The sequence below is a fragment of the Callospermophilus lateralis genome, chromosome 10 (genome assembly GCF_048772815.1).
Source record: "Callospermophilus lateralis isolate mCalLat2 chromosome 10, mCalLat2.hap1, whole genome shotgun sequence".
NCBI lineage: Eukaryota > Metazoa > Chordata > Mammalia > Rodentia > Sciuridae > Callospermophilus > Callospermophilus lateralis.
The window spans coordinates 62,232,491-62,251,113 of NC_135314.1; the positions used below are offsets into that span (position 1 = coordinate 62,232,491).

The 18,623-nt window shown below is 36.2% G+C and overlaps 1 protein-coding gene across 1 annotated transcript in view; it reads right to left on the reverse strand.

Moving 5' to 3' along the window:
* Positions 1 to 5,918: 5,918 nt before the first annotated feature.
* Positions 5,919 to 18,623, reverse strand: part of Gap43 (growth associated protein 43) — a 46,677-nt gene continuing 33,972 nt past the window's right edge. Inside the window, exon 3 of the mRNA XM_077110338.1 lies at positions 5,919 to 6,007. Within this exon, the coding sequence (XP_076966453.1) occupies positions 5,919 to 6,007 (89 nt within the window). The remainder of the gene's footprint in view (positions 6,008 to 18,623) is intronic.

Sequence of the window (18,623 nt, forward strand, 5' to 3'; positions counted from 1 at the left end):
TGGATCCTTCTCAAAAATAGATCATATATTATGTCACAGGGCAACTCTTAGACACTATAAAGGAGTAGAGATAATACCATGCATCTAATCTGATCATAATGGAATGAAACTGGAAATCAACGATAAAAGAAGGAAAGAAAAATCATGCATCACTTGGAGAATGAACAATAGGTTACTGAATGATCAATAGGTTATAGAAGACATCAAGGAGGAAATTAAAAAATTCTTAGAGATAAATGAAAACACAGACACAACATATCGGAATCTATGGGACACAATGAAAGCAGTTCTAAGGGGAAAATTCATTGCTTGGAGTTCATTCCTTAAAAAAAGAAAAAACCAACAAATAAATGATCTCACACTTCATCTCAAAATCCTAGAAAAAGAAGAGCAAAACAACAGCAAAAGAAGTAGAAGGCAAGAAATAATTAAAATCAGAGCTGAAATTAATGAAATTGAAACAAAAGAAACAATTGAAAAAATTGACAAAACTAAAAGTTGGTTCTTTGAAAAAATAAATAAGATTGACAGACCCTTAGCCATGCTAACGAAGAGAAGAAGAGAGAGAACTCAAATTACTAGCATACGGGATGAAAAAGGCAATATCACAACAGACACTTCAGAAATACAGAAGATAATTAGAAATTATTTTGAATCCTTATACTCCAATAAAATAGAAGATAGTGAAGGCATCGATAAATTTCTTAAGTCATATGATCTGCCCAGATTGAGTCAGGAGGATGTAGACAACCTAAACAGAAGAATATCAATTGAGGAAATAGTAGAAGCCATCAAAAGACTACCAACTAAGAAAAGCCCAGGACCAGATGGGTATACAGCAGAGTTTTACAAAACCTTTAAAGAGGAACTAATACCAATACTTTTCAAGCTATTCCAGGAAATAGAAAAAGAGGGAGAACTTCCAAATTCATTCTACGAGGCCAACATCACCCTGATTCCTAAACCAGACAAAGACACTTCAAAAAAAGAAAAGTACAGACCAATATCTCTAATGAACCTAGATGCAAAAATCCCCAATAAAATTCTGGCGAATCAGATACAAAAACATATCAAAAAAAATGTGCACCATGATCAAGTAGGATTCATCCCTGGGATGCAAGGCTGGTTCAATATACAGAAATCAATAAATGTTATTCACACCACATCAATATACTTAAAGATAAGAACCATATGATCATCTTGATAGATGCAGAAAAAGCATTCAACGAAGTATAGCATCCCTTTATGTTCAAAACTCTAGAAAAACTAGGGATAACAGGAACATACCTCAATATTGTAAAAGCTATCTATGCTAAGCCTCAGGCTAGAATCATTCTGAATGGAGAAAAATTGAAGGCATTCCCCCTAAAATCTGGAACAAGACAGGAATGCCCTCTCTCACCACTTCTGTTCAACATAGTTCTCGAAACACTGGCCAGAGCAATTACACAGACGAAAGAAATTAAAGGCATAAAAATAGGAAAAGAAGAACTTAAATTATCACTATTTGCAGATGACATGATTCTATACCTAGCAGACCCAAAAGGGTCTACAAAGAAACTATTAGAGCTAATAAATGAATTCAGCAAAGTGATAGGATATAAAATCAACACACATAAATCAAAGGCATTCCTGTATATCAGCGACAAATCCTCTGAAATGGCAATGAGGACAACCACTCCCTTCACAATATCCTCCAAAAAAAAATAAAATACTTGGGAATCAATGTAACAAAAGAGGTGAAAGACTTATACAATGAAAACTACAGAACCCTAAAGACAGAAATAGAATATCTTAGAAGATGGAAAAACATCCTGTTCATGGATAGGCAGAACTAACATCATCAAAATGGCGATATTACCAAAAGTTCTCTATAGCTTTAATGCAATGCCAATCAAAATCCCAACGGCATTTCTTGTAGAAATATAGAAAGCAATCATGAAATTCATTTGGAAAAATAAAAGACCCAGAATAGCAAAAACAATGCTAAGCAGGAAGTGTGAATCAGGCGGTATAGCGATATCAGACTTCAAACTATACTACAGAGCAATAGTAACAAAAACAGCATGGTACTGGTACCAAAACAGGCGGGTGGATCAATGGTACAGAATAGAGGACACAGAAACCAATCCACAAAATTACAACTATCTTATATTTGATAAAGGGCCTAAAAGCATGCAATGGAGGAAGGATAGCATCTTTAACAAATGGTGCTGGGAAAACTGGAAATCCATATGCAACAAAATGAAACTGAATCCCTTTCTCTTGCCATGCACAAAAGTTAACTCAAAATGGATCAAGGAGCTTGATATCAAATCAGAGACATGGTGTCTGATACAAGAAAAAGTTGGCTACGATCTACATACTGTGGGGTCAGGCTCCAAATTCCTCAATAGGACACCCATAGCACAAGAGTTAATAACTAGAATCAACAAATGGGACTTACTCAAACTAAAAAGTTTTTTTCTCAGAAAAAGAAACAATAAGAGAGGTAAATAGGGAGCCTACATCCTGGGAACATATCTTTACTCCTCACACTTCAGATAGAGCCCTAATATCCAGAGTATACAAAGAACTCAAAAAATTAAACAATAAGAAAACAAATAACCCAATCAACAAATGGGCCAAGGACCTGAACAGACACTTCTCAGAGGAGGACTTACAATCAATCAACAAGTACATGAAAAAATGCTCACCACCTCTAGCAGTTAGAGAAATGCAAATCAAAACCACCCTAAGATACCATCTCACTCCAGTAAGATCGGCAGCCATTATGAAGTCAAACAACAACAAATGCTGGCGAGGATATGGGAAAAAGGGTACACTTGTACATTGCTGGTGTGACAGCAAATTGGTGTGGCCAATTTGGAAAGCAGTATGGAGATTTCTTGGAAAGCTGGGAATGGAACCACCATTTGACCCAGCTATTCCCCTCCTTGGTCTATTCCCTAAAGATCTAAAAAGAGCATACTACAGAGACACTGTTACATCGATGTTCATAGCAGCACAATTCACAATAGCAAGACTATGGAACCAACCTAGATGTCCCTCAATAGACAAATGGATAAAAAAAATGTGGCATTTATACACAATGGAGTATTACTCTGCATTAAAAAATGACAAAATCATAGAATTTGCAGGGAAATGGATGGCATTAGAGCAGATTATGCTAAGTGAAGCTAGCCAATCCCTAAAAAACAAATGCCAAATGTCTTCTTTGTTATAAGGAGAGTAACTAAGAACAGAGTAGGGAGGAAGAGCATGAGAAGAAGATTAACATTAAACAGGGATGAGAGGTGGGAGGGAAAGGGAGAGAGAAGGGAAATTGCATGGAAAGGAGACCCTCATGGTTATACAAAATTACATACAAGAGAAAGTGAGGGGAAAGGGGAAAAAAAAAAAGGGGGATAAATGAATTACAGTAGATGGGGTAGAGAGAGAAGATGGGAGGGGAGGGGAGGGGGGATAGTAGAGGATAGGAAAGGCAGCAGAATACAACAGTCACCAGAATGGCAATATGTAAATCAGTGGATGTGTAACCTATGTGATTCTACAATCTGTATACGGGGTAAAAATGGGAGTTCATAACCCACTTGAATCAAAGTGTGAAATATGATATGTCAAGAACTATGTAATGTTTTGAACAACCAACAATAAAAATTTTATAAAAAAGGTAAAGATTTGGGACATTAAACATTTATATTACATACATATGTATATCAATATTGAGGTAAAATAAAATTCCTAAAGCAGTAGGTTACTTGCCAGCCACACCAATGGATGCCCTTTTCCCACACCTTGACTCACATCTTTTGAGACTTTCATTAGATGAAATTTGAGCCTCTGACACTTGCTCCAAAGACTCCTATGGAAATCTTACCAACTCAGAATGAAGTCAAACTCTGTTGTTTTAATATATGGTATTGAAGCTTCCTGACACTTTTCTTTATAGTGACTTCTCCCAATGAAAACTTCACTTTGTGTTGGTAGCCAAGGAGAGAACTTGACCCAGGGAAGACTCATGTTTCAGAGGACATCAGAGCTGATCAGAGACATCAAGCTGTAAGTTTTACCTCCTGTCATTGTGATTTTGAGGACTTTTGTTTCACTTGGTTTTCTCTTCCTTGCTTAGAAATCCTAAGTGCAGGTGAGTGTATGAAGCTGAAGGGAATTTCTTTGTCATTTATGTCCATGGGAGGAGACCAGGGCCAGGGCAGAACATGACCTGTTTTTGTACCAGGATAGAATTAGGAAATTAGGGAGGAATGAACAGCATGGATTCTTCTGGATTTAGGAACATTGTTGTGTTTCTCAGGTGAACTATTTACCTTCTAACAGAAGGTATTTAAAAACTGGAAATGGAGGGAAATTTGAAAAGAACTAACAATGGATGTACTACAGATACTCTTTTCTTAATGGACCACCACCATCAGCAGGTACAATAATTATGACCAGTCAAGAATCTGACACATGCCTGGCATGGGGTTATAATGCCAATAGAAAATCATAAACTGAAAAAGATAGAAAAGACTGGCTCAACGTTTGGGTTAAAACAAGACATGTATACAAAAGTTGGGGGTGTCTAAGAGTTATGCATACAGCTGTAATATTTAACCTAGCAAAACCTAGAAAAGTATTTCATTGGATAAGACAAACTTTTTCTGAACCCTGAAAATACTCTGTGGTTACTTTATGAAAATCAAGTCTTAGTGTGTCTCATGGGCTGAACTTCCTTAACTCCTCCCCTAATTCATATGTTGATATTCTTCACCCTTGTACCTTAGACTGTGACCTTATTTACAGGCAGGGCCTTATAGAGGTAATGAAGTAAAAGTGAGGCCATGAGAGTGGATCCTAATTTAATATGATTGGCATCCTTAGAAAAAGGGAAAATTTGAACCCAGAGATATATATAGAGAGAAGGTGCAAAGTGACACAGGGAGAAGATACACATCTATAAACTATGGAGAGAGGCCTATAACCAATCGTTTCCTTACAGGCCTCAAAAGGAACCAACAGTGCCAACAAATTGATTTGAGACTTCCAGCGGTCAGCACTGTCAGACAATCAATACCTGTTGTTAAAGCCACCCAGTTTGTGGGACTTTGTTATAGCAGCCTTAGCAAGCTACTGCAGCGCCCAGCTATTTCATCCAGGCCTGAAGTCATTGGTACTAACCAGAATCTTGGGCTTCATCTGTGTTTTCCCTTATCAAGGTTGCTGGGGTCAGATGGAGACACCAGAGAAAAGATGAAATGTAAGATCCCAATTTACCACAGCAGCTAAGGGAGATGGAACAGAAACACGGAGCCATTGGAGTTTGATTACTCTCATGATTTATTAATATTCAGATTGAAAAAGGAGCCTTAGAGCCGCAAGTTACGCTAATTGGCACATTTGCTTTATTTATTTATTTTTAAAACAAACTGGGTTTTTGAATTTTTTTCCTTTTTGTTCATTCCATCACATTGAAAAGGAGAAAAACAAAATGGTTTTGAATTCACTCAATATTTTGGACTCCTCAGATGAACGGAACATTGCACACACACTTGGAACAGAGAGATAGAGAGGAAAGTGGACTCCCACAGGGCCACACGCACCAGATCAAAAAACTGGGATACAGTGCAAGAATTTCCCAAAATGATTGGATCATCATTACCAAAAACTCGCCATAACAACACCAAGAAACAAAAAATTTTTAAGCCACACTGTTTGACTTGGGATCTTTCCTGCTTTTTTTTTTTTTTTTTTTTAATGTTTGCCACACAGAGAGAAAGAGGGCTAGTGGGCGGGAGAGGACAGACTCACAGACGTGAGCAGGACAGGAAGGGAAACTTCAGAGTGGAGTTGAGAGAGGGCAGGAGAGACAGGGCTCAGGAGAGGGGAGGGTGGGGACGTGGAAAGCCATTTCTTAAAGTTCAGGCATGTTCCTGGTCAGCCTCACGTTCTTCTTCTTTACCCTCATCCTGCCGGGCACTTTCCTTAGGTTTGGTTTCATCTACAGCTTCTGAGGAAGAAAGCAAGATGGGGCGAGAGAAAAAAGAGTTAGTATTTTGTCTCATCGGATTGTACATTGGCACAGTGCATTTCTTTCTTTATTTTTTTTTTAATTTGTTCTTTTTTGTTACACATGACAGTAGAGTGTATTTTGACAGATTTATACAAACATTGAGTTCATCTCATTCTAACTAGGATCTCAGTCTTGAGGTTCTACATGTGGTATATTCATGTATGTACACATGAAAGTTAGATTCATTCCACTGTCTTTCCTATACCATTATATAAGAACTTTGGGATAAAAAAGAGATCGTTGTTTTTTCATCAATACAATTTCCATGTTTGGAAGAGTTTACCTCTAGGAAGCTGTTCAGTGGCACGTACAGAAGTGCTCAGGAACAAAAAGCATAATGTTAGGGACAAGTGGTCCGCTCAGAAAAAAAATTTTGTGTTTTTAACCTCTTAGTCTTACAATAAAAGTACCAACATATGTGATATTCACATGGGGAATCAAAAACAATCTTTTTTCTTGCTCCATAAGTGTCAGACAGTGGTGACAGATAATTTATATGGAGCACTGAGAATTCATTCATATTCATATTCATATTGAGAATTCATTCATATTTTGCCCCCTTGTTTCTAGTACTATAATGACCCCAAAGTAAAATACTTGAATTTCCAGCTTCTGTTGGAGCTGGGGGTGGCCAATACCAGTGCTGGTGACATAGAGATCAAATTCCCTGGAGTGGGCTGAGTTGGTTTTTGCCCTTTGCAAAACAAAAACAACAACAAAAAAAACCCTTGAGCCTACAAGTCCAGAATTCGTACTGGGAACTGGTCCTGTAGGTACCCTTTACTTAATACACCAAATCCAGCACCTCAGAAGGAGAAAAACTATTCAGCGTAAACCACATTGCAGGCTCAATGATTTCAGTTTTTCTTAGAAAGATAAACTGGAGTCGATGGAATCTTGTTAGGCTAACAAGTTTGTATTTAATTGAAGATAATAGATAGGCTTTGAAAACCCTTGGAAGCTTGTATTTGTCTTCTGCCAATCTTTACCCCAGGTAACTTTTCCTTTGCTTCTTTTGCTTTGTGCCCTTTCACTGTAATCAATTATAGCCAACTAAACAAAGACATATAATACAGATATGCTTTAAGCTAGGATTACCAAATAAAATATATTTGGGAGATAATGTTGTGATTACAGAAATGGGGCCCCATAGAGGACTTCATAAAAAAAAAAAAAAGTTTTACTCCTCAAATCAGTCAGCTATATGTTTATATTCAAGTGAAGATAGAAATTTATATTCGAATAAGACCACCATTGTTAGACACATTTTTGGAACTCCTTTATCTTTTAAATATTTTCAGGAGAAGAATATGCTTATTTTCATGAAAATATATTTAGTTTCTAGACTCACACCAGGCTGGTCTGGTCTAGTGAAAAATGTAAGAAGCTATGACAGGTAATTTCACCTCACAGTGATTCATTTGTCACTAAAGTCTTATTTATCTTGTAGGGATCATAACTCACTCTGAGCTATCTTCAACATGTAGCTATTCTAGTGATGATAACTACTACTACTTAGAGCAATTTTTTTTAAATCTGTAGCATTCCAAATGAATAATTATTAACTTTTGAACAACAAAGTGCCACTACAAGTTCTAGGTTAAAACTTCTTTCTAAACATCATAATATCTACGTATCAGCAGTACTCCTCAGGGATCATAGAACATTGGTGTGCTCATCAATCATATATTTTTGCCAGAAGAAAGCTTCTAGATTTATTTCCGTGAGGTCCTTCTCTAGCAATATGAAGTTCTTTCAGAGAATCCGAGTTGTTCATCTGCCCTACCCAAAGGTTTGGATACCACAAGTATTCCCAAGGTAGTTTAATATCTTTATCAGCTCCAAAACAACAACAACAACAACAACATTTTTAGAGCCATTTTCCAAACCAAAAGAGGAACATAATATTGAATTAAACTGTCCTGAAACATTTAGAAGAATCCATTGTAGAAGCAGGACAAGGAGTCACATCTCTCTGACTAAAACAAAAACTTGGGAACCATTTTGTATGATGTGAGGGAAGATTGGGAAGCTGAAGAATAAAGGGAAAGTGTACTGGGTTTGTATTTGTGGAATAAGAAGGAAGAAAATCCACAGGGGAGAAACAGAAGAGCAGAGATTCAGATGATTCTGAGATACAGCCATGCTTTTATCCCTGTTCAAATGGAATCAGGTCAGATCCTTCCACATGCCCTCACTTTCTCTTGTTATCTTTTGCCTGGGCCTATGATAAAGGTAAAATTTGGTACAAATCTCTTCATTAGCACAGAAAGTCATGGCTGTCTGTTCCCTATTAAAAGAGCTTCAGTAGCTACATATGCTTTCCCTTTAATGCTTTGAAGTGTTTTTCATATGGTTATTTGTTTATTTGTTCAATTTGTTGTTGGGCACCTGCCTCTGTGTGGAGGAGAGGCAGTAGGAAAAGATAGGAAGTATTTCTCTTCTGAGATCTTCCATAATATATCTTTAACAGATAATAAAATTCATAATCATAAAGTGTTGTCAATGAAAGGGCTCTTTAAAATCATCCACTCACTAAACCATAAACTCTGTAAGGCAACAACATTATCTACTTTTGTTCACTTTGAATCCCCAGTGTGCAGACAGACTTAATACAGGGAAAAGCCTCAATGAATATTTGTTAACGGATAGAAAACACATCCTCCCTTTATAGATGAGGAAATTAAAGTCCAGATACATAAATCTTTTGATTTTCTCAGGGCTCAGCCAGAACTAATGCTCAGATTGCCTACTTGTCCAAGTTGTCTCATTATAGTAGGTGGGCAAATTCAAGCAGCAAGGGTCAAGGACAAACCTATTTCAGCAATTTAGCACCCAGATGCCAAATAATTGAAATCTATGAGCTTTTAGAGACATATAAAACTTCTGAGATTTAAAAAATAAAATAGTTCTAAAATATAAAAAACATAAAATTAAAATCAATGAAATTCAATTAGATGATTAAAAAAGGAAATGTCAATCATTCAGATGAAACTCAATTCAACTGAACCTATAACTATGTATACATTTTATTTTAATTTGAGAGCAAATTTTTTTTTAACTTGATATTATTGAACATTAAGCAGAGGGGTTGTCTTTGTTTTAGATGAAAGGACTGACTAGTTGGCAAAAATAAAATGGGTTAAGTCAGTGGATTCAGTGAAATTTTTATAGGTAGGCCACCAAGAATTTATGGGGAGAAAAGCAAAGCACTCAAAGGACCAAAGGATCAATCTTTCACAACCAAAAAGGTGAGGTCAGCTAAGAACTCATAATGATGTTTATAAAAAAAAATCCTACATATAAATGAAGGAAACGATCATTATGTGTGAGTTTATACTTATTCCAGCTACATTTACTCAATGGGAAACTAAATATGAGTTTGGGAAAGGTTTAGACTCAGACAAAGGAGAACTTGTTATAAATAGAATCCTATTTGTGTATATATAGATTCATATGAGTTTGAATGCAGGAGAAAACTTCTCCATGGTGCTAACTTGCTTCTTCTTTCATTAACATCAATTCTAAATAAGTCATTATAGATAATAAATCCTGTTGGCCATATAGCTGTATGTGTACATTTGTGTGTGTCGGGGGCAGGAGTAGGGTATATTGGCATCGAATCCAGGGATGCATTACTTCTGAGTTACACCCTCAGTCCTTTTATTTATTTATTTATTTTTATTTTGAGACAGGGTCTTCCTAAGTTGCCCCGGCTGTTCTTGAACTTTTGATTCTCCTGCCTCAGCCTCTCAAGTAACTGAGATTACAGGTGTGCACTACCACACCTGGCTCTATGTCTATATTTTCTAAACTGTCCTTTTTCAGCAGCCTCAACAACTGGAAAGAACTGTAAATCATGACATTCCTGACCTTTGTATATAACTATAGCTAATATTGTAAAGTCCCTATTATATGCTCAGAACAGTTCTAAGTATACTAGTATCATTTCATTTCATCCTCACCTAAAGGTGGGTGGGGACTTGGAGGTGATTGGATCGTAAGGGTGGAGTGCTCAGAAGAGTTATAAGTGTGTTTATATCATTCCATTTCATTTCATCCTCAAAGCTCCCTTAATCACCCTGTTTTACAGCTGGGGAAGTTGAGGCACATGGAGATTAAATAATTCACCTCAGGTCATACTGATAGTGAGTGGCAGCAATTGCAACCTAGGGCAGAGCCATGCTGACAGGTTCTACTTTAAATTGCTTCCCCTGCTCTTATCTCAGTCCAACAAGGATAAATGGACTCAGAGTGGGAACCAGCATAAGGAATACACAGACAGAGACCTGGAGCCTAGTTTAAAAACTGGCCTTGTTAAAAGCAGCTCAAAATGGAAGGAAGAGCCCTGATTAGTCTTTCATAATATGAAATCTGGGCTTGGCACTTTCTGGCACTAATTGCATAATTTGCAAATGTTAGGGATGGGTTAATATGTAATCTTCAGTATTTTGTGCAAAAACTTTGATCATCATGGTGAGTGTCAAAGACAGATGAATGTCTGAGGCCAGCTGTCACTCCAATTACCGCTATCCAATTAGCGTAAATAACCACATTCCTCATCTAGAGGATCAACCTCCCTCTGTGACAGTTGTTACTTAAGAGGCTGTAGAAGCTAAGAGACTGAAATGAGATTCTCCGTGCCAAGGGACATTGAACAAGGGAGCAGAAGTAACCAGGCCTGAAGCTGGCAAGTGAGAAAGACCTGGAATTGCTGATGTAACTGCAAAAAAACCAGCAAGTCCATGAGTAGATTAAACTTGCTTATTCAGGTTAGCTCTGAATAGTACTTTTACTTTTAGTAAACATGAAAACCTAGAATTAATAGTGTCATTTTGGCTAAGACATTACAGGAAATGCAAGATTAAGTAAATCATAGTGTTATGGTATGAATGTTTTGGGTCCCTTCAAAATCCACATGTCAAAATTCTAATCCTCAAGGTGATGGTATTAGGGGATGGGGCCTTTAGAGGAGGATTAGATCATAAGGGTGGAGCATCCATGTTTGAGATTAGTGTCTTATAAAGGAGATATGGAAAGATAGAGACCTGAGAGATAGAGATAGAGGACATGAGATAGGATCCATCATGAGATAGCAGGCCTTCACCTGACAAACTAATTCAGCTGCCATCTTGGCTTTGGACTTCCCAGCCTCCAGAACCATGAGGAGTACATTTTTTATTGTTCAAAAGCCATCCAGTTTATAGTATTTTGTTACAGCAGCAACACTATGACACACAATATATATAAATATGTAATTTGTGCACATATATGCCACGTGACTGTTAAGAGTTATTACTGTCATGGACTTAATGATAGCCTCCCCACATCAGTTTTCACCAGGGCAAAGTCAGTCCTTCAGAATCTAATTCTGAGACACACTGTATCCAAAAGAGAAAGTGCTGATGTGTTTTAGTGATTTATACTAAAAAGAAAAACACTTTTTTGGGGGGGTGGGGGTACCAAGTATTGAACTCAGTATTGAACTCAGAGGCACTCAACTACTGAGCCATATCCTCAGCCCTATTTTGTATTTTATTTAGGGGTCTATTTTATTTAGAGTCTGACTGAGTTGCTTAGTAACTCGCTATTGCTGAGGCTGGCTTTGGACTTGTGATCCTCTTGTCTCAGCCTCCGTAGCTGCTGGGATTACAGGCGTGCACACCTCGCCCAACAAGAAAAACATTTTTTTTTTTAAATATAAGAAATTGGGTAATTTTTTTCACATGAAACATGATCATATTTTCAGGAGAAAATAACTTTATTAATAATAGAAGTTTAAACTACAGGGTCAAAAACTTGTTTAATTTGCCTTCTTGATGTGCCATGATTTAAATGGTACAAATTTCATTTGGCCTCAAAAAGTATATTTAATCAATTTGGACAGATGATGGTAGAGTATGACAAATAGGTATGACCTGACCATGTTATGACATCTTAGCTTTGGGAAAACATCACTCTTCCAAGCCCAAAGACCTCTTAGAAATCACCATGTTCGCTGGAAGCCCTGTAAATTTTGTTAATTGTTAACATAAAAAGGGAGTGTTCACATCTTATTAAAATCATGTATTCCTCATGCTCCAGAGTTGAAGGATGCTTAAAAAACAGAAGGAAAAATATGTTCATTCATTCATTTATTTATTCATCTAATGAAAAGAATGGAGCCTTACTGTGTGCCACATATTGTTCTACAAACTGAAAAATACAGTGGTGGTGTATGAAAATATGAAATCAAAGTCTCTACCTTCTTGGATTTTCCATCCTAATATTACTATAATGATGCCCTGTTTGTTGGAGACAGAGTGGAAAAGGAAAAAAGAATAGCTAGAAAAAAAGAACTCAGCCCAAAGGGGTATAGTTTCTCCTGCATCGTTCTCCTGGATTTGCAAAGTTGAGTTATAAATGAATCTTATATATTTTGAAAAGTGGAAAACCCTAGCAGTTTCACATTCTTGATCCACAACTATCATTGTTAAGAAAAATAAAGACATATTAAGATGTCCATAAAGATGCTAAGTTATTTTTATATGCATTTGACACAGCTCAATTACATTCTTAAAAGACAAAGAGATTTGGGTAGACAACCTCACAGTGGTCCTTTAAAGGTATATGTCACACTCAATCTCTGATTCTTGCTGAAACAGATTCTGGAAGCAGCTCTTGCCTTTATGCATTCCATTCATTTCCTCGAAAGGGTGAGAATAGCATGTCTGTGCATTCTGTTGGGTAGCAAATACCAAGAGCATATGCAGCAGCCTGGTTGCAGTGTTGCTGGAGGGATGGCGGTGTTCCCAGCTGCCATCGCCCACACTGAGCTCTAATGGCCCTGTTTCCTGGCTTGGGTCCAGGCCCCTTCACAGCCCTACATTACTGAAATTAGGTTGAGTGGATTTCCGAGTAAAACATTACCTCTTGGGACCTGCCCAGCTCTCCCCAGTCTTGTCAACATTGATTAAATAGAAGCTGCTATCATCCTGGGGCCATGCCCACAATCCTCCACCAATCACCACTGGGATCAAGAGTTTGCTTGTTTGCTTTCTTTCCCTTTTTATTTTCATCTTTCCTGAATATTAAGCATCATCACCTCAAAAGCTTAGAGGAAAACAAAAAGCCATTTGGTAGTTGACTCACATACAGCCCTTTTGTTACTTACATGGTCTTTCTCTTGAGTCATGTACCAGATATCAGACTGGAACCCAAGTCATGGTCTTTGATGACCACTGGCATCTACACTGGGATCCACATTTACTCTTATATCATCACTAATTTCATATTTTAAATCACATTCAAAATCCTGGGCCCATACATATATAATTTTGATGTTGAGATAATGGCCCAAATAACCCCTGTGCCTCCACTCTTGCTTTCTGAGCCTTGGGAAGATAATAAACTTATCACTTACATCACAAAACACTTACGAATTTCAAAGAATAATTAAAACAAATTTTAACTCAGAAGAAAACTCAGAGGATGAATAATGGGGTCCCAAGTGATACCTGAAACATATTTTTGTATTTTGACTTCTCCTGTCAAATGCTTAGGATAATCAAGCTAACTTATATTGTATCCTTGAGTCTCCCAACAACTAAGCATATGGACCCAGACAGATTAGTTTTTCTTTGTTTGCTTCAGTTTTTTCATATTTAAATAATATGGTTATTAAAGTCTGTTCTTTAATGGACGTATCATTTATTGCAGGTTATTTGGAAGTTGTAGAAAGACATTAGAAAATACTTTGTAAAATTCAAACTGCAGGATGTAGTGTACTGAGATTTTAATCCAATCTGTGGGATTCAGGGTTTGTTGGATTATAATCCAACCTATGGATTTGGGAAATCCACTCAGCCTAATTTGAATTATTATATTTAACATTTTTGTGTCAGGAGGAAAAAAGCAATTTCCCAAAGGAGAAAAGATCTTATTTCCCAGAAATGATTAAGAGTTTCTTAATCATTCTTTACCCCAGAATATTTCTGTAAAGTATCTGACTCAGAAAATAAGGATATAATTGATTATTAATTAAAGAAAGCTATTCTTATAGAAGTTAAGACAATGTATAGGGTTTTCATTTCACAGAACAAAAATTAATGGTTTTATTTGAAAGATGAGAACCACAGCTTTAAAAGTCATCCAAACAAAAGCCAAAGAAGGCGCAGATTGACAGATATCCTTGGAAACTTCTTAAACATTATCTATTCAGAGTTTCTACCAAATCGTCAGAAGTTAGTGTTCTATCTTCTTCTCCCATTTGAGACCCACAGAAAGATCAATAACTACAATTTATGTGACTTACATTGTAGCCATCAATAATTTTTTGAATAAGATGAAGTAAATATATAAAATTAAATTATGTTAACTTTATTTTTGTATTTATTTCAATGAATGGGATTGAACCCAGGGACTCACATAAGTTACCCAAGTGCTCTGTCACTTAACTATACTCTTAGCCTATTAATTTACCATGTTTCTTACCATAATCACAATGAATAAGTCAATTTCTAAAAGTTAAAAATCAAAACAAAAATTTGGAGGTATTGTCATTCCAGCATAATAGTTAATAGACTTATGCCACATTCCTCTTCCTGGATAAATTACATGCCAAGGTGTAGCTGGATCTGGTTGTATCAAGCGTTACTTCTGTTAGTATATGAGATGGAAGGAATAATGTGGAGTCAACACAATGATAAACAATCATGGCACCTGTGACAGAAATTTTGAGAAATGTCACATCAGAAATAGAAAGATAACATTGTCATATCAAGTATCACTAATACTGTTGATCAGAAACAATTTAACCTAGGAATTTTTGCTTTCATCTTTCCCGTGGACCATTTATATATTTTTAAATAAAGTTCAAAATCCCATCTGACAGGACAGAAGTATGTGCTCAAAATTCATCACAGACTTCTACAGATTTAAGTTCTAAGAGATCTGTTTTCTTAGTCTCTGCAAATTCTCATGAGCTTGCCAATAGTTGATTGCAAATGGTCAGTACCACATTAGGAATGTTGACCAGTAGCATTTTGCCTTCCAATGATTTGAAAATTTCTTTTGAAATGAGAGAGGGAATTTTAAACACGTGCACACAATTGTATGCATACAGGCACACATGGGAATATTTTATAGATTGACCTTAAAAAAAAAACCTTTCAGATATGGTAGAAACACAGAATCCTGCAGCTTAAAAAGATGTAAGAGATATTCTAAATTTGCTCAATTTTTTTGATGAGAAAGTTGAGATTACCTGATAAGCAGAATTGTTAAGTATTTCTTTTGTCCGAAGGATGCCATAAAATAAATTGCTTAGTCATAAACCAGGAACATCATAAACCATAAAAACTTTTGTTTAAAATTAATATATAAGTTAGTTGCTGAGATCTATATATCTTCACATACACTTGCAAAATAAAGTAAAAATTGAGACTTGTATGGGACATTAGTTCATTGTTAGGATAGTTAAAACAAGTGATTATCCAGTAACAGCTTTTTTTTTTTTTCATATTAGCATGGTAAAGAGGTTAATATTTATACATCACCTTGATGTATAGATATGATTTGATTCATTACCATGTATTCTTTGACAAAAAACTTAGGGTGAAATAATCAAATAATTTAGTCAATTTATGTTGTTGGTTTAGGAAATGATGAATTTACTTATATTTAATTCTGGGGGAGTCAATGTAAATTCTACACGCTTAAATATGTTTAATATCCAGAAGACAAGTTTACAACAAACAGAGCTACAATTTCAACTTTCTATCTCTTTTCCACTTCATAAGGTCCTAGGTGAGGGTCCTAGCTGGGAGAAAATCTTAGCTGTACCTCTCTGGCTTTATTAACTCAATTGTCTAATAGGTCAATAGGTAACATTAATATAAATACTTGACCATGGGTAAAATTGATTGTGGGGTCTATGAGGAATTTGACAGTGCAGATTTTGTCTTTAAGAACTAATTTCAAGTCAGAGGCTCTAGATCATAGTGTTACCTTCCTTTTTGCTAAATTTAAATTACCTTCATTCTAGACATTTTAGTGAATGAGTAAAAAATAAATACTATCCCAGACTTTATAAATGGCCAAAAAAATCAATTCAATATTATCTCTTTCCTCATTTGCTATTCAAATATTCTCTATATCTCGTCACCCTACCTTCTAGATGTGACCAATGCTACTGGTGATCCTCTCAGATCTTACTTTACCAGGCTCAGGCACCCATTCCCCAGCTGCTGGAGGTTTGCCTTCCAACAATTCACATCTGCCTCCTTTGGTAGGGGAGGTAAATTGAGAGCCGCTTCAGTGTTAGGTAAAAGTACTAAACAAAGAATGTTCAAGTAACATGTTTAAGTAAATGGCCAAATGTACTGGCTCTTATTATTAGCGTCTCAAAGGGAACTAATATTGGTTTAACGTTTACCATGTGTCAAGCATTGCACTAAGGAGTCTCTAATGATAAAGACACAAAAGTCTGTGACTTACAAAGGTTTTGTTTGTAGAGTGAAAAAAAGGACAACAACAAACAAACAAAAAAAACCTTTTTTGGAGAAGGCTGTGATATGAAGTTAGGGTCCAAAGATCAGAAATGATTTCAAAGGCAATGATTTCACTGGCCAGACTTTAAGAGTAGCAAAGAAGAAAAGTCAGCAGTCCCCAGGAGCTGTGGTACATGCCTGTAATCCCAGTGGCTCAGGAGGCTGAGGCAGGAGGATCACAAGTTCAAAGCCAGCCTCAGCTAAAAGCAAGACACTAAGCAACTCAGTGAGAGCCTGTCTCTAAATAAAATACAAAATAAGAATGGGGATGTGGCTCAGTGGTTGTGTGTCCCTGAGTTCAATCCTTGGTGCCCCCCCCCACCAAAAAAAAAAGTCAGCATTCCTGTCATACAAGAACTAAGGCTGCTAAACAGTAATGTGAAAAAGGCAAAGTCTCCTCTGCTACTGCCTGCACTTAAAGACAGAACAATTTCTACTTCACACCCAAACAACAGCAGTCAGTTGATTTCAAAAGGAAATAACCTTATCCCTTGGCTTAGCTCCATTTGTAGAAATTTATGCTTACCATACTGAAGGCAAGAGCCAAATTACCGCCTACCCCCAGCTGTGTAGTAAATCTTGCATCCACTCAGTAGGCAAGTTACCCAGGGAATGGCAATTCTCCAGGCTTAAGATATCACATCCAATTTTAAGAAAAATTCCTTTATTATAGAATTCTTCATTTGAAAAAGACTAAGACTTCTTGTTGATAATTAGTCCCTTAAATTAAAAAAAAAAAAAAAAAGTATATTCAGTGAGATTCTTCAGTTTCTTATGGGGAAGGTTTTTCCATTTCCAGGAAATCTTGCAGCATCTGTGGACAGGGCATCTGTCAAGGGAGACATCCCTGGGGAAGACTGCTCTGGTGAGGTTTTTGTTTCTACTTATACACAATACTCACTCATTTCTGGGTTGTCTCGAGAAGGGATCCCAGGAGAATATGAAGAATCAAGTTAGGATAATTTAAGAATGTAGCTGTCCTCTTAAAAAGGTTTCTGGGAAAGAAATGTCAAATTCCTTTTGGACTCTTTTTTTCAGACATGATTGAAGTTAGCATCTCACTCTGTCTCACCTAACTTCCAAAAGAATGTTCTATAAATCTAGAGCTGCATTTAGGAGGAAGCTAAAATTTCAGATATCATGTAGTTTAGCCTTATTATTTAGTTTCATACTTAGGAGAAGAGGAAAAATTAAACAGGCTAATTATGTTTCTTGTTATTTTTCATTAAACCTTCTCTCTTAATTTTCTTTCTCACAGTTTTTCACATTTATTGAAGTAGATTGTTTAGGCATTAGGCCATTTCAAAGAGTCACTCTTGACCTATCTAGTGATCATTTATAAAAGTTTCAATGTAGAAACTTGAATCTGAAAGAACTTTAATAGTTGTACTAATTCCATTTAAATATTCAGTTAATCATTTGTACTGTTTTAATATACAGTGAGTTAACATTCCTTATTGCAAAGCTGATAGTTCCAATATTTATCTCTGGAGCAAAAGTAAACGTGGATTCATTAAATCCTATAATTTAATATTGGATAAAATCATTTTATTATCTGTTTTCATGTTAAAAGTCACAAAGACAAAGCTGGACATAACTCTAACTCTACAAAGTCCTACCCATATTTTTAGGCTATGGCTGCCTAAAAGTATTTCCTACTTGAGAATATCTATTGTCTGGGTAACATTTAAATTTTTAAAATAAAAACTGCATTCATGAGTCATATTCTACTCATGCCTTGCCATGCCCAGCCATGATGTGTTTGGGTAGAACTTGAGATTAGGCAGACAATTATTTATCTCTGTTGTTTAATTTTCTCTTACGGCTTTTTCTACACAACACAAAGAAAACCAGAGACTTGGCAGTTGTCTTGCTAATTTTATCAATGCAAATGGATAAACTACATAATTCAGGACAAAAATCCTAAATCTGTATACATTGTCACAGACTTGGCTTGTAATTGTTCATAAAATTACATAAAATTGTTCCTGTAATTAGTGGAAGCTGAAGGAGCCCTTTTAGAT